Source organism: Cucurbita moschata, unplaced genomic scaffold (genome assembly GCF_002738365.1).
Source record: "Cucurbita moschata cultivar Rifu unplaced genomic scaffold, Cmos_1.0 Cmo_Scf00027, whole genome shotgun sequence".
NCBI lineage: Eukaryota > Viridiplantae > Streptophyta > Magnoliopsida > Cucurbitales > Cucurbitaceae > Cucurbita > Cucurbita moschata.
In genome coordinates, this window is record NW_019268543.1 from 1,262,863 (window position 1) to 1,276,809 (window position 13,947).

Consider the following 13,947-nt stretch of genomic DNA (forward strand, 5'->3'; position numbering starts at 1 on the left):
ATCTAAGCCAAGCTTTTACCTGTAGACTCGATGCTGTTGAGTCGTTGCATTTAGTGGACAACAAAATTAAGAGATAAAGAATGTAAGAGTAGCATAAAAAGAGAGCAATGAACAATGAGGAAGAGTGATGAGAGGAAGAGTTAAAAGAGATAAACAAAGACAGATAAAGAAAGAGAATGAGCGTCACATAAAGAGAGGGACCAAAAGCTCAGTCTTCCTAAGATTTATTCAGATTATCATAAATAGTAATAATGTGTATGAAACATTATGACAAACTTGAATTGAACTGCTATAAGAAAAGATTAAATAAATGAATTATTAACACAAAAAATACCACAAGTCTCGACAAAGAGTCTTCCCAGCGCTCTTCCTCTTCATAGACACTAAAAAGCTGTGATTATAACAATCCAGAAGAGATGCATTTACAGGTTAATGATATATTATAACCATCCAATTAAGATTCAAGAACGGCACCTTTGGAAATTTTCCATCCAGAACTGGAATATGACATCTCATATCTTGTTGTATAGGTTTTTCTGTGTGAGTCATTGTGTTCTGGATGGCCTACATCAATGAGATGAGCTGATTCTTCAAGAGTTGCTTCCACCATGGCACGCCGGCCATCTAAAGATACTGTTACACTGTCAATGGTTAGATTCGAGAGTGTGTAGTCATAGAACCAACCGATTTCTGAAATTTCGATTGCACGATCCGTCCAGATCTTCAACATCTCACCATCTAATATCTGGAAAAGATATTATAATGTCATTATGTTTGCTACAAAGGAAAACATAAGTGAGAGAAACAATGCATTCAGTCAAAAACAACTTGCATCAATGCATTCAGGTCTAAAACAAGACAAGTTGAGAACGTCATTGGATGACAAGACGCCATTACTCTGAAAGTTGCAGATATTGTCTTTTTTGGGCTTTCCCTTCAAGAACTTCCCCTCAAGATTTTTAAAACGCGTCTGTTAGGGAGAGGTTTCCACACCCTTATAAGGAATGCTTCGTTCTCCTCTCCAACCGATGTGGGATCTCGCAATCCACCCGCATTTGGGGCCCAACGTTCTCGCTGGCACAATGCCCGGTGTCTAGCTCTGATACCATTTGTAACAGCCTAAACCCACCGCTAGCAAATATTGTTCTCTTTATTTCTTACCTGCCCAGATTATTACATTTATCTTTCTAACGTATAGTTTCAACATCCATTGTAATCACCACCAAAAAGGATAAATAAGTGTTTTATCCTTGATAAATCATAATGAACCTTTTGGTGACAAAATTGTCAAAAAACTCCATAACATATAAGAGAATGAAGTTAAGCACTACTAAAACAAATTGATGGTAATGGAATCACGTTTGGAAAGATAAAACACCCCACAAAAATTGAGATGTTTGCTTCTGAGGATCATTCTCTTAGAATTGCAACGATGTCAACAGGAAAATCTTGTACATTAATGATCAAACTAAATGGGTTTTTATCCGTTATATTTTATTTTATTTCTGTGGAAAGGGAGGGGGGAAGGCCATTGTGTCAATTGCAGCTCAGAATGAAACAACAAAACAGGATAATTTTGTATGTACGATTTGTGGAACATCCTTACCTCTTGTAGTTTTTCTAGGCAATGATCAGGTCCAAAAGCCAGAGACTTAATGCTCTGCCATTTGCGAACTAGACCTTCTGCAATCCGTGCATCCATTCTAGACGACTCCTCGCTGGAATTTTCAACTTCAGATGCTGCGCAAATAAAAATCATGTTATGAAACTCAAAGACCAGGTTTCCTCCCATGAAGTTGACACGGTAGAGAAGTTCGTAAATCATCGAGAGTCGAGACATGTTGGCTATTGGAAACTGAAATCAGTCGAAACATATATGACGAAGAAAAGAAAAAAACTGGCATTTGGACTTCTGATAATTCATAGTTTCTAGCTGAAAAACTAACCATAACCCAATTTGCAGACCATAATGCTAAAAGGGAGAGGAAGAACTTAACTTGGTCTGCATACGGAAGGGAAAGACATGCAATTTTTTAAAGCCACAAGGAGTAGCCATGCAAATCACGCACCAGAAAAATAAATGAAACCTTAACAGCTAAAAAAGTTTAAGATAAACCATTTTCAACTATAACACATTCCAGATTCAACGAAAGTTCATAAAATAAAAATATGAAATGCCTTGTGCTTGTGACTTGAACAATTCAAGACAATTCCCACTGGAAGAATATAAAGCAAACGATGGATTCAAACAAAAAGGATTATGCCTAAATATAGTTCAAACAACCCTACTACGAGTTCTCCCGAGCATAAAACCATCTTCAACACATAAATACACTATATTATAAGATGTATCTAGAAATTCTGGACGTAGGAATCTGAAATTAGAATTTTCTTTATGATATTTTTTAATATTTAGACCATACCTACACTGGTAGTTGATGCGCTAGAAGAACCAGCTTCTTTAAGTAGAGAAGTTGTGCTAATTCTAGCAGGTAAGAACCTCAAACAAGCCAAAGTCACCAACCCAACTGCCAAACCAGCACACATGATCTTCACACTTGCATCTTTAATTTGATCAGTAATTGGTTTTTCATCATTTATTTCGCCAGCTTTAGCTCTCTCAGAAACCTCAGATAAGTTGGTACGTTCATTCTCATTCTCATCAAAGCTCACTAAAGGCACCTGACTATTTACAGCAGGAAAAATATATTCCGTTTCCGCATCTGCCTCACGCCTAAAACTGTTCTGACCAAGGGGAAACACCTTCCGCAGTGCTTGAATAGCACTGGATTTCACATGATCAAGAACTGCAGTAGCCTCAGCACCAATCTTCACTATAGCTGCTGCTGCAGCTAGTGGTGAACCATTAACTCCTTCCAGTTTCTCTAAGTACCTCAAAACAGTGGGATCATCGTAGTAATCTCCAAGCTTAAAATAAATGTCTTTCGTGTCTCTAAATCTGGAGAACACCACTTCTGCTAACCACATCTCCAACAGCTTACATAGCCCCGGAAGATCATTTTCAGAATTATTTAGAATATGATCTACAATAGCTGGATTTCTGTAAGGTGAAGTCTCACTGTCTAGGCCCAGCCATGATCGACACTCGTCAAGTTCTCCACAAAGTAAGGAACATAGCCCCCTTTCAAGGAAAAAATGAACCTTGCGAGGTGCATATCCTGTGACAGCAGTCCCAACAACAGCTTCCTTAGTTTGCTGAAGTTGTTGGAAGAGGTCGTCAGCATCTTGGATAAGGTGCGGTTTTCTGCCAACGAAGGCTTGTGCCACGAGTGCAAGTGCCACTCCATACACTTCAAAACGTTCTGCAGGAATATTTGTTGGTGTAGCTACAAAGAGATCAACCTTTGAACAGAAAAAGAGAGGCTTAATGTAACAAGCAGCAAAAGAGAGGACTATTTAGGAAGATTTTAATGCTGCACAAACCTGCTCAGATGCTGTCATTCGTTCAAATGCCTCATTCATAAAGTCTTCACGGGTGAATCCACCAGCAATAGCTGTTGCTCCCCCATCTCCAACAGCCCACAAAATATTGCGCACGCCATGAAGACCCTCTTCCCTTCTTTTTCGCCACTCATTATCGAGAGGCAAAGCCAACAGTTCCAGAACACATCGAGGTGTGATCTCTTCCAATGTCTCATCAATTTGTGAAAGCAAATTAGGTGCAAGACTACTAGCACTTTCCTCCTACATTGCCGAAGGTAAGTGTTCTTCAATCAGCATAATATAACTATATTTCGTGCATGACTTCATGAAAGCCAATTGATCTAGTCTTTATTTATGCCTTTTTCTCATCACTACTCAGTGCTTAACATTGAGATCAATCATCATCATTCTTTACGTACACCATTTCTTGCTAATTTGTGCAAGAAAAAGAAAAGATAGCTTAAAAGGCCTTCTTGAAAATGGCAATGGTTGGAATTGAAGAGTTACAATCAAATATTTACCTGCAACAACTCGGCAGCCCTCTCGAGCACTTTGCAGCCCTGAATAAAATCAGGAGGAGATAATGCCATAGCATCCCTTGATATGTCAACATAAGCAAGAGCCATGGCCAGGATGATATCTTGCTTGAATGACTTTGGCAGCCTCTCTTTAAGCAAGCTCTCTCCAATTTCAAGAACCAATGCTGTCTCTCCAGCTTCTTGCAACAGACACAAAGCACCAGGAACCTGCAAATTAACAATTCCAATTCACAAAATCTGCTCATTTAAGGTTATACAGCAAACAGCTTGATCAGGTACTGGAACAACTGACATTCGCTACAATATGAAAAGCATAATATAACTCAACCAACCAAGACTGTCTTTTATATTGATTAACAGAGCAAATGTAAAAACAAACGTTACCTTATCGAAAGGAACTTGCGTGAGAACAGTACCGTCTTCATCTTCCGAAAGGCCTTTATTGTACTCTCTTCGCAAAGTATGATCCGCCAAGGTTTCGCAAGCTGCCTGAAGAATCTGCCGGCGACTAATCAGAGTCTCCTGGCTAAACCTATACTGCGGCGGCTTCGAAACTCTAGCTTCGTAAGCTCTACAAATCCCATCCCCAATAATATGCGTCTCAGCTCCAAGAACTCGATAGAAATCGATGGGGATTGTAACATGGCGCTCGGGGGAGGCAATATAAGGAGGGAAAGAAGGAGAGAGAGTGACGGTGGAGGAGGAACCGGAGAGGAATTGAAAATCTCCAAGTAGTCGCTCAGCCCATTTGCTAGCAACGCAGTTTACGGAGACGCTACTCCCGCCGGAGTGGTTGAGACGTCGTGGTTTAAGGCGTGGAAATGTGAAAGGTGAGCGGCTGTAAAGACCAGTGGTTATGTAGCTCGACATTGTTTCCATCGGAATGCGTATTCTCCGGCGGAGCGAAGACAAGGTTTCTTCTTCTTCAGTGATCTCTGGTGAATTTTGGAGTTTGTCTCTGAAAATGGCTTCAGTTCAATTCGTGGATTCGCTGGCGAGAGGTCGCGAAGTCCAAGAGTAACCGTAAATCACCCGCTAAAAATATATAAATACATAAATTTATATTTTATTAAAAAAATATTGTCAGTTAAATAACAAATCCGTTGTAGTCTAGTTGGTTAGGATATTCGGCTCTCACCCGAAAGACCCGGGTTCGATTCCCGGCAACGGAATTTTTTTTCGTTTTCAACTTTTCTAATAATAAAATAAGGTTTTAGTAATTGATTTATGTATTTTTGGACATCTATTCTTCGTATCTATTGAAGGGCTGCTGGTGTGCAAGAAAGCTACTCAAATATAAAAGTGGTAAGCATTTTTTGGAACATTCAAGTCTTGTACTGCAAAGTGCTATATTAAACTATAAAAAGCACAAAAGCTACACAACTTTCATAAATATAATACATAAAAAAATTGATGTAAAAAACAATTTGTTCCATGAACTGGTTTGGGTTTCTCCTTTTGAATTTGTATCCAAAATGTTTGGTGAAGACTTCAGGCAGATATTATACCTTCTGGCAAGGATTCTTTCTCGGGTTCGGGAGAGAGGAATCTTCGGCACGCGTAGAACACTGACGAGTGAAAACTGCTAGGGCTGTCTATGAACACAAAGTGACCAGCCTGCAGTCATAATAAGAATAGTCTTATAAGATGGATGCTAAAATACAGATATTCTTATCTAAAGAGAACAAGAAGGACGGTAAAACCTGAGGAACGCGTAGTATTTCGCACGGTGTGTTCATACTTCTGCGAGCTTCTTGAGCGCCTTGATAGTTCATCCAATCTTCATAACCGTATATAAATGTTGTAGGAACTTTCCATTCGGATGCCCTGAGCAAAATGAAGGTAATCAGATATGCAGATATTCTTATCATGGAATTCACAATTAATTACATTCAGACTAAGCGATCTAGTATTAGTGAATTTTATGTACTTTTCTTTTTCAGACAGTGTTATAGAGGTTGAGCTCCACAAGCCCTTATTCCCCAGAAGTAATCCCTAATTCATGAAATATTGTTTCTTGTTATTACAAAGGGTTTTTCAAATTAAACTATAAGAAACTTGCATTCACTTAGAGCTATTGTTCTTCTAAAATAATAAACCAGAGTTCTCAGCTTCTAAATATATGGAAAGAAACAGTGCTACATAGACAGAGATGCATAATAAGTTTACAGTTCAAAATGCAGCTACTTGCACAAGCTTACAGAGAGACCCAAAATTAAAAGGAAAAGACACGCATAAGAAAGTTATTGTGGTCACTGTAAAACTAAATAGACAGTTAGCAAGACCAAATCTATCAAACAAAATGGAACAGGATGAGGAGAGGCGTTCCTTTGGTGTCTTTGGAAGGAAAGGGACGATAGGACTGACAGGGATGTGTTTTCAGCCTTTTCGTATGATGATTTTGTCATGGCTTTAAGTTGGTGTAAATGTTTTTTCTCCTCCTTTTCTAGTTACGGTTTAAGTCACTGAGGATTGTTGCGAGAGGATTCCTACATCGGCTAATTAAGGGGTTGATCATAGGTTTCTAAGTAAGGAATACATTCCATTGGTATGAGGCCTGTTGGGGAAACCAAAAGCGAAGCAATGAGAGCTTATGCTCAAAGTGGACAATATCATATCATTGTGGAGAGTCGTGGTTTTTAACATAAATGACCTTTTGATTAGCTAGAGGGGACATTTTGTGACCCTCTCCTACTCGGGTTTCCCTTTTTCTTTGGTATATTTCAACACATCAATAATATATTTGTTTCTCGTGAAAACAATAATATTTTTTTTTTAAAATGGAACAGAAAGTAAAATTGGACGGCACATAATTTCAACCAACAAAAAAGGTATAACACAATTTTAAATGGCAGAAAGTAAAGTAATCAAACCTCTGTAGAAGTGGCATCCGAGCAAACGCACCAAATGCAAATATGTATTTCAAGCACAATTCTCCACTAGCCTTAGCTGCTAATGTGTGATATACATAATCTTCATTTGGAAAAAGGGAAATGTCAAAACAAGTCATATTTTGGGGCCAAATATACAACGCTTTATCTTCCATTACCTGATAACAATCTGGATTCTTCATCATTCAATATGTCCCCAATTGAGTATGTCCCGAACCTCGAACTTGTATATTTGCGAACAAGATCTGGACCCCAAGGGCCCAAACCTCTAAGAAATGCGGAGACAGGAGATTAGGAGTCTTGCATTACTTAAATTTGCCAAAAAAATATTATATAGTGGCACAAGATAAAAAAAATTGTCCAGTATTATGAATGTACCAAAGCTAAAAACAAAAGCTAAGCAATGACACAGAAGTCTAATTTTTCCCCTTTCTTTTAACCTTTTCAACCAAAATATACAATCCAACTACACCAAAAATGAAATGATGGAAAGACAAACTTTTATAGAGTCTACTGAATTATGGGTTAAAAAACATTGTCTGAAGTCATGCTGTTGAGTTTATAAGATCAGATGATGTTATTAGAAACTATAATATGGCGTGCGTCATACTTTGTTTGGGATGAACTAGCCAAGAATTGATCCCAAGTCCCAACTCTTAAAGAAAAGAGTAAAGGATGACAATAGAGTAAAGAACCAGGTTTCTTTGTCGAATTAATCAATAAACCGAAAGCTTAAATAAAAGTAGAAAATACCTAATAAGCTTCTGTGGAGTAAAATTTGACTCCCACAAATGATTCAAAACCGCTCCTTTCCAAGTAGCTCTAAACTGTGTAAGCCGCTCAGACTTGGCCTCTGACTCTGAAGAAAATCCAGCAGGTCCAACTAGAATTAGGTGCTTGACGTGCTCAGGATGCTGAAAAAGAAAATGACATTGACCTCAGAAATCACAAAGGCGATCATAAATGCTTAATCCTTATAATTGAATTGCAAAAGCAATCACCTTGAGAGCATATTTAGCCGCAACATATCCACCAAATGAGTGTCCAAGTAAAACAAAATTGCTGATGCTTTTTGCTTTTCGCCACTCCTCAAAAGAATCTATAAACCATGCTTCAGTTTCTGCATCGTGAACATAAGAATCAGAACCTTAATAGAACATAAATTGTTTGAAGTTCAAGAGACATGGCTTGTTTCACTTCCATATAATATTGTACATTACCGCAGTTTCCATAATAATTGTTAAACCAAACAAAAGAAGAGGAAAACCCCTTGCTATAATAGAACTACTAAGAGATCGAATGGAAGTTTACTCAACCTTCTGTGCTTTTGCATGTAAAATCGGGCCTGCTAGACCCTCCCCACCTACAAACACGCAAGTAAAGAAACTTCAGTACAAATTTATGTTGCTCATTCATTATAGGAAAAAAAAGACAGCCGTACTGATGGTGGAGAACCTGATATTGGACGAGTCATTAAAAACAAATGATGACATGAACTGAGCTTATGTAACCGCCCAAGCCCATCGTTAGTAGGTATTGTCCTCTTTGGGCTTCCCCTCAAGGTTTTAAAATGCGTATGATAGACAGATGTTTCCACACCCTTGTAAGGAATGCTTTGTTCCCCTCTCCAACCGATGTGGGATCTCACAATCCACCCCCTTGGGGTCCCAACGTCCTTGCTGGCACTCGTTCGATGTCTGGCTTTGATACCATTTGTAATAGCCCAAGCCCACCGCTAGCAGATATTGTCCTCTTTAGGCTTTCCCTTCCGGACTTCTTCTCAAAGTTTTAAAACGCGCTTACTAAGGAGAGGTTTCCACACCCTTATAAGGAATGTTTCATTCTCCTTTCCAACTGACGTGGGATCTCAGTTTATTTATCAACAAGGGTACAATGTCAATGGAAGAATACTAGAGCTTCCCCTCTCCCACAGGATAACCTCACAAAATGATCAGCAAAAAAGATACCCCTCTGAGCTCACATCCTCCCCCATCAACATAAACGTACTGCGCACACCAACTAATTTGTAATGACATCTTTTTCCCCACTCTTCTTCATCGCGCCTTCTATTATGTATGTATATACATACATAATAGAAGGCTTATCAAACGATGAGCACAAATTACAGCGAAGGAATAAAACATGGATTACACCAGATGGCCTATTTAAATAAAACTTAGACATCAAATTAAAAGATTTATCTTAGAAGATTAAGCTCACCCAAGTTGATCGACGGCAATGACCCGGAAGCGACTGGCAAGAGCATCAAAATTCCGGAAGAAGAACCCTTGAGAAGCAGCATAACCATGAATCATTACAAGAGTCGGAGACTCAGCTTTGCTTTCGAATGTCACGGTGTTGATATATCTAGGCTCATCACTCGAAGAACAAAACCACCTAGTTTTCGTTCCTGGCGGGCCAGAACCAATGTTAACCCGTTCTTGGACATAGGGAGTTCTGAAATTGCACAAATTCGATTATCATAAATAAAGAGACAACAAATTGTCACAAAACAAGACTTCGAATCATATTATTATCTATTCCTAATGAAGCTCTTAAATGATAACATGGATAAGCAATTTTGGATTCCAGTTTCCAAAGCGTGCCTTAAACGAAAGAAATGCGAATTCTCTAGTTGTCATGAAATCCAATGACCTTCGAATTAAAAAGAACTTCGAAATGTTGTCGCAATTCACTAAATAATTTTTTAGAAACGTCACGATAAATTACACCGCAAATATCTAAAACTCTAACAGGAGCGACTATTCCAGTAACCAACAAATTCCATCTCCAGAATCTGGCCCCAAACACCAAACACATCGCCCAATTAACAATCAATCGAATTCTTCTTCAAAAGGACCTCTATGGTTTTAGGAGAGGAGAAGAGAGAGAAATTACTTGACAAGAGAGAGAAGTCGCTTCTCGGCGGCGATGATATGATCGGTGGACGTGGGAATCCAACGGAGAACAGAGGGCCAAAGAGATCTCGATTGCGCCTTCTCTGCCGCAGAAGTGGCAGTTCTGAGTTCTGCCTTACTGATCTCCTCAGCCATCTTCGCAAATGAGCTCGAAATTCGCAGACGATTTATGGTCATCAAGAAATGAAAATTCAACCATTCTTCTGCGATTCAAGTTTCCGTCCTATAAATAGTGAACCATGTTCGTCCACCAGCCCGCCATAAGACTTCGCCGACTTGGCGAGGAAGCAAATTAATTAAAAAATTGAAAAATTAAAATTAAAAAAATATATGTGGTGATTTTGTGTTTCTTTTTTTATTTAATAAAAAAAAATTGTTATTTCCACTCCTACAAAATTATAATTATTAGCGGTGATTAATTGAAGAAATGGCGTGGAAGAATAAGAAATCCGGAAGTTTTGTTATATCCACTCCTTGAGGATTGCTAGATCCCTTTACGCGCTTACATTAGCAGTGACGTAACGTGCAAATAATTTATTATTTTTATATTTAATTAAAGACTCGACTTTATAAAAATAAATTATATGGAAATCATTTATTTCAATTTTTATTTTTTAGTAAAAATAAAATTATTAAACATAAAACATCTTTCCATGCCTTTTCAAATTAAGATAATTTACCATTCAATTTTAATATATTATGAAAAATCATATTAAAAAACTTTAAAACTTATTATTTTTTAATACAATTTTATAACTCTTCCACCTTTTATTTTGTGTCATCAGAGTTTATTGCGTAATAAATAGCTCTTTTAACCATTACATTTTAAAAGACAATTTTTGTATATAAAAATAATAATTTAATTCATTAAATTTTTGCCTTTTTTTGCTAAGACTTGAAAAAATGTATTAAGAAACAATTCATAGGAATGAGCATAGTTCAAATCTATTAATGTAATTGAAACTTTGGTAATACATAGATCAACGATAATTAGTATGTACTCTTGAAACAATTCAAGCCCATTGCTAGAGATATTGTCTACTTTGGCCTGTTACGTATTGCCGTCGGCCTCACGGTTTTAAAATGCATTTGTTAGAAAAAGGTTTTCACACCCATATAAGGAACGATACGTTCCCCTCTCCATCTAATATGGGATCTCAGAACTCCTACGGAGATAATTCTAACATGTAATTCAATCTACAAATTCTTAACTTCAAGAACTGAAGCAACCCTGGTAATTTCCATTCAAGGAATTGTAGTCCAAATACCGGAGATTTCTAGCCATTAATTACACTGTATCACCGCACAAATTAGCAGTCTCTAGAGGAACAGATTCAAGAGCAACGCATTCAGCACAATAAACAGTCACAATGTTTTGTGTTTATTGAGAAGAATAATTGATTCCAAATCCTTGTTGAGTACAGAAATCACACAACAAAAACAAGAATATTTGAGAAAGTAATACTTAGTCATGACCATTTCTAATCAGAGAACTACAAAAAAACAAGAAATGAGAACAAGAAGAGACATAATACACAATTTCCAAGCGCAAAACATTCACTTAATCAGCTCTTGACTGACCAGCTCGGGATGAGAGAATAATACCAACAATAAGTCCATAAAGGGCAAGTGCTTCCGCGAAAATTAGAATGAGAATCATCCCAACAAAAAGCTTTGGTTGTTGTGCATTGGCCCTGCAAAACACACACAATTATTAGATGCCTACATATTCTACACATCTCTCTGCATCAAAACTGTCCTACTTTTAACCAGAAGATTTGAAGTTGCATACCAATGGCATACATCATCAGCTAGCAAGTTGGAACAACTATTCACAAGAAGGCACTAAACAACTGCTGGAAACAAATTCGTTGTAAACTGTGGAAGCAAGTAGGCAACCCAATTCAAAACCAAATGACTGATTCAGAGAAACAGACCCAAGAATGCAAATGAATAATCTCTCTAGTTACTGTAACAAGAAACAAAACGTTGCTTGTTTTGCAAAGAGCCTGTGAGATCCGACCTCGAAAGATTGTGAGATCTCACATCGATTGGAGAGAGAAACAGGTACTAGCAAGGACGCTGAGCCCTGAAGGGAGGGTTGTGAGATTCCGTATCAATTGGACACCGAGCAGTGCGCCAACGAGGACGCTGGGTCCCGAATGCAGGTGGATTGTGAGATCTCACATCGATGGATTGTGAGATCTCACGTTGATTAGAGGGAGGAACGAGTGCCAGCGAGGACACTGGGCCTCGAAGGGGGGTGGATTGTGAGATCCCACATCGATTGGAGAGGGGAACAAAGCATTATTTATAAGGGTGTGAAAACCTTTCCCTAATAGACGCATTTTCAAAACCTTGAGGGGAAACTCAAAAGGGAAAGTCCAAAGAGAACAATATCAGCTAGGCATGGCTGTTATGAAACTTGTACAAATATGAAAGGATTAAGAACAATAGTGATACCATTAATCTTTTGGGGATTTGAGGCATTCGACCATTCATATTGATCTGAGGCAGCAAATAATCAAGCAGGAACTTAGAATCCCAAGCCAAAAACGTAGAGATTTGAACTTCAAGTCTTCAGTTCAATCAGATTTAGAAGCACAGTCCCTAACTTGTAAGCTCAAAATATGTTTAATTTTTCAACTCATTCTTAACACAGGCATCCCTTTCCAAAAGCAACCTTACTCCTCTACTTGAACATGGGGACACAGATTCTAATAACAAATCTTCAATCAGAGTACTTTCACCCAAGTTGAAAAATTAGCAGAATCATATAGAAAACATAAACTAAAGAACAAAATCAAGCCAGACAGAAGTTTCCACAATACCTATAAATCTATGCTATAGAGTAACAGATTAAAATTCCTATCAGCTGAAATACGTAAAATGGAGTACCTAACGCCCGCATCGCCGACGATGCCGATAGCCATACCAGCAGAGAGACCGGCGAGACCGCAAGCAAGACCAGAGGAGAGATGGGCGTAACCATCGAAGAGGTAATAAGATTTAGCCTTCGGGTTAATCCCCGTACTAATAATCACAGCAATAATCAAACCATAAATACCCAAAACTCCCGCCATAACCACCGGAACAATCGACTTCATCACCAATTCCGGCCTCATCACTCCCATTGACGCCACTCCAACCCCGCTCTTCGCCGTGCCGTAAGCGGCTCCCATACCTAATTAACAAGAATAGCAGCCAATCCAATGAAGATCCATAAAAAGAGACATGGAATCAATTGCGTAGAACGAAATTTTCTTACAGGAGAAAACCAGGGCCGCAGCAGCGCCGAGGAAGCCAAAGAAGGGTGCCGTTTCATCACCGCTAAACGTTGACGACATTTTTTTTCAGTTCGACTGAGAAGAAGATCTCCGATCAGATTAGATCTGAAGCTTTTTTCTCTCCCTCCCTATCTCTCTCTCTCTGATTTTGCTTTTTCTTCAGATACCCAAACTTTTTGTTTTTCGCTTTTTTTTTTTTTTTTTTTTTTTTTTTTTAGCTCATTCAAAGGTTGAAACATACCAAGAAAAATGAAACTGTGCCAACAGCCCAACCCATTGGAAACAGGAAACCGTCTCTGCTAGCTGTCGTCATCCATACATGTGCGTCTTGCCTCTACTGAAAAATGATGTGACAAACAGCCTAAGTATTTCGAAGAATTCAGTAAATGAGCCCACTATAGGGGGTCATGCAAATCCAAACATATGCAATCATGTTCTTGGGACCTATGTCTATCTCATTGGCTTCCAGTTCAGAATACTATGGATGTATAGTACTACCCTACACACAACCCACATGTGTGAATGTGGATCCCTAGGCGACTCGTACACCCCCTGGACCCTCTCTTGTCAAGCTAGCTATATGTAGCGACGTTCGAAGGTCAGCGAAACTCCTGGTGTCATGCTCCCCATGATCATCCTGCTCATCATACTGTGCACATCTGTACTCATTATCTCTCGGGGAAGTAGTCCTATGCTTATGCACATACAATATGCATGAGATCCCTTTAATTCCTATCTTAACATCTGTTCTGATGAACCCTCTAATCTCATCTCTTTATTATATTAAGTAACACATGTTCGTTGGATATTTATATTAATATTATTTTCATGCTCTTAAGTTTGTATCCTATATCAGTCTATCAACATG

General features: G+C 38.4%; 3 protein-coding genes and 1 non-coding gene across 4 annotated transcripts; 1 reads left to right on the plus strand and 3 right to left on the minus strand.

Moving 5' to 3' along the window:
• Positions 1 to 281: 281 nt before the first annotated feature.
• Positions 282 to 5,001, minus strand: LOC111462877 (protein ACCUMULATION AND REPLICATION OF CHLOROPLASTS 6, chloroplastic-like). Its single transcript, XM_023106671.1, has 6 exons — positions 4,368 to 5,001; positions 3,966 to 4,190; positions 3,445 to 3,705; positions 2,424 to 3,363; positions 1,607 to 1,740; positions 282 to 745 (listed from the first exon to the last, which is right to left on the minus strand). Exons 1-6 carry the CDS (start codon positions 4,860 to 4,862, stop codon positions 455 to 457), a joined length of 2,346 nt encoding a protein of 781 aa, XP_022962439.1. The 5' UTR covers positions 4,863 to 5,001; the 3' UTR covers positions 282 to 454.
• An 81-nt stretch (positions 5,002 to 5,082) lies between these two features.
• On the plus strand, positions 5,083 to 5,155 carry TRNAE-CUC. The gene has a single exon. It is a non-coding gene; the product is annotated as a tRNA-Glu (tRNA).
• Positions 5,156 to 5,315: 160 nt separating this feature from the next.
• Positions 5,316 to 10,082, minus strand: LOC111462879 (probable 1-acylglycerol-3-phosphate O-acyltransferase). The gene is made up of 9 exons (XM_023106673.1): positions 9,773 to 10,082; positions 9,095 to 9,331; positions 8,191 to 8,237; positions 7,876 to 7,994; positions 7,628 to 7,788; positions 7,033 to 7,142; positions 6,857 to 6,956; positions 5,687 to 5,810; positions 5,316 to 5,600 (listed from the first exon to the last, which is right to left on the minus strand). The coding sequence occupies exons 1-9, from the start codon at positions 9,967 to 9,969 to the stop codon at positions 5,475 to 5,477; spliced, it is 1,221 nt and encodes a 406-aa protein (XP_022962441.1). The 5' UTR covers positions 9,970 to 10,082; the 3' UTR covers positions 5,316 to 5,474.
• Positions 10,083 to 11,140: 1,058 nt separating this feature from the next.
• On the minus strand, positions 11,141 to 13,267 carry LOC111462472 (V-type proton ATPase 16 kDa proteolipid subunit). Its single transcript, XM_023106054.1, has 3 exons — positions 13,061 to 13,267; positions 12,691 to 12,976; positions 11,141 to 11,486 (listed from the first exon to the last, which is right to left on the minus strand). The coding sequence occupies exons 1-3, from the start codon at positions 13,137 to 13,139 to the stop codon at positions 11,354 to 11,356; spliced, it is 498 nt and encodes a 165-aa protein (XP_022961822.1). The 5' UTR covers positions 13,140 to 13,267; the 3' UTR covers positions 11,141 to 11,353.
• Between the last annotated feature and the right edge of the window lie 680 nt (positions 13,268 to 13,947).

Bases quoted from the DNA above. Each gene is read 5' to 3' on its own strand.
- LOC111462879 (XM_023106673.1), bottom strand. From the start codon at position 9,969: ATGACCATAAATCGTCTGCGAATTTCGAGCTCATTTGCGAAGATGGCT. The intron at 8,238-9,094 runs GTGAGCTTAATC...GCGTGTTTGTAG, and splicing joins ATTGCCGTCGATCAACTTGG to GTGGGGAGGGTCTAGCAGGC. The intron at 5,601-5,686 runs GTTTTACCGTCC...TTATGACTGCAG, and splicing joins AAATACTACGCGTTCCTCAG to GCTGGTCACTTTGTGTTCAT.
- LOC111462472 (XM_023106054.1), bottom strand. From the start codon at position 13,139: ATGTCGTCAACGTTTAGCGGTGATGAAACGGCACCCTTCTTTGGCTTC. The intron at 12,977-13,060 runs GTAAGAAAATTT...CTTGTTAATTAG, and splicing joins TGCGGCCCTGGTTTTCTCCT to GTATGGGAGCCGCTTACGGC. The intron at 11,487-12,690 runs GTACTCCATTTT...TGTGTTTTGCAG, and splicing joins GTCGGCGATGCGGGCGTTAG to GGCCAATGCACAACAACCAA.
- LOC111462877 (XM_023106671.1), bottom strand. From the start codon at position 4,862: ATGGAAACAATGTCGAGCTACATAACCACTGGTCTTTACAGCCGCTCA. The intron at 3,364-3,444 runs GTTTGTGCAGCA...TTCTGTTCAAAG, and splicing joins GAATGACAGCATCTGAGCAG to GTTGATCTCTTTGTAGCTAC. The intron at 746-1,606 runs GTAAGGATGTTC...TATCTTTTCCAG, and splicing joins GCCTAGAAAAACTACAAGAG to ATATTAGATGGTGAGATGTT.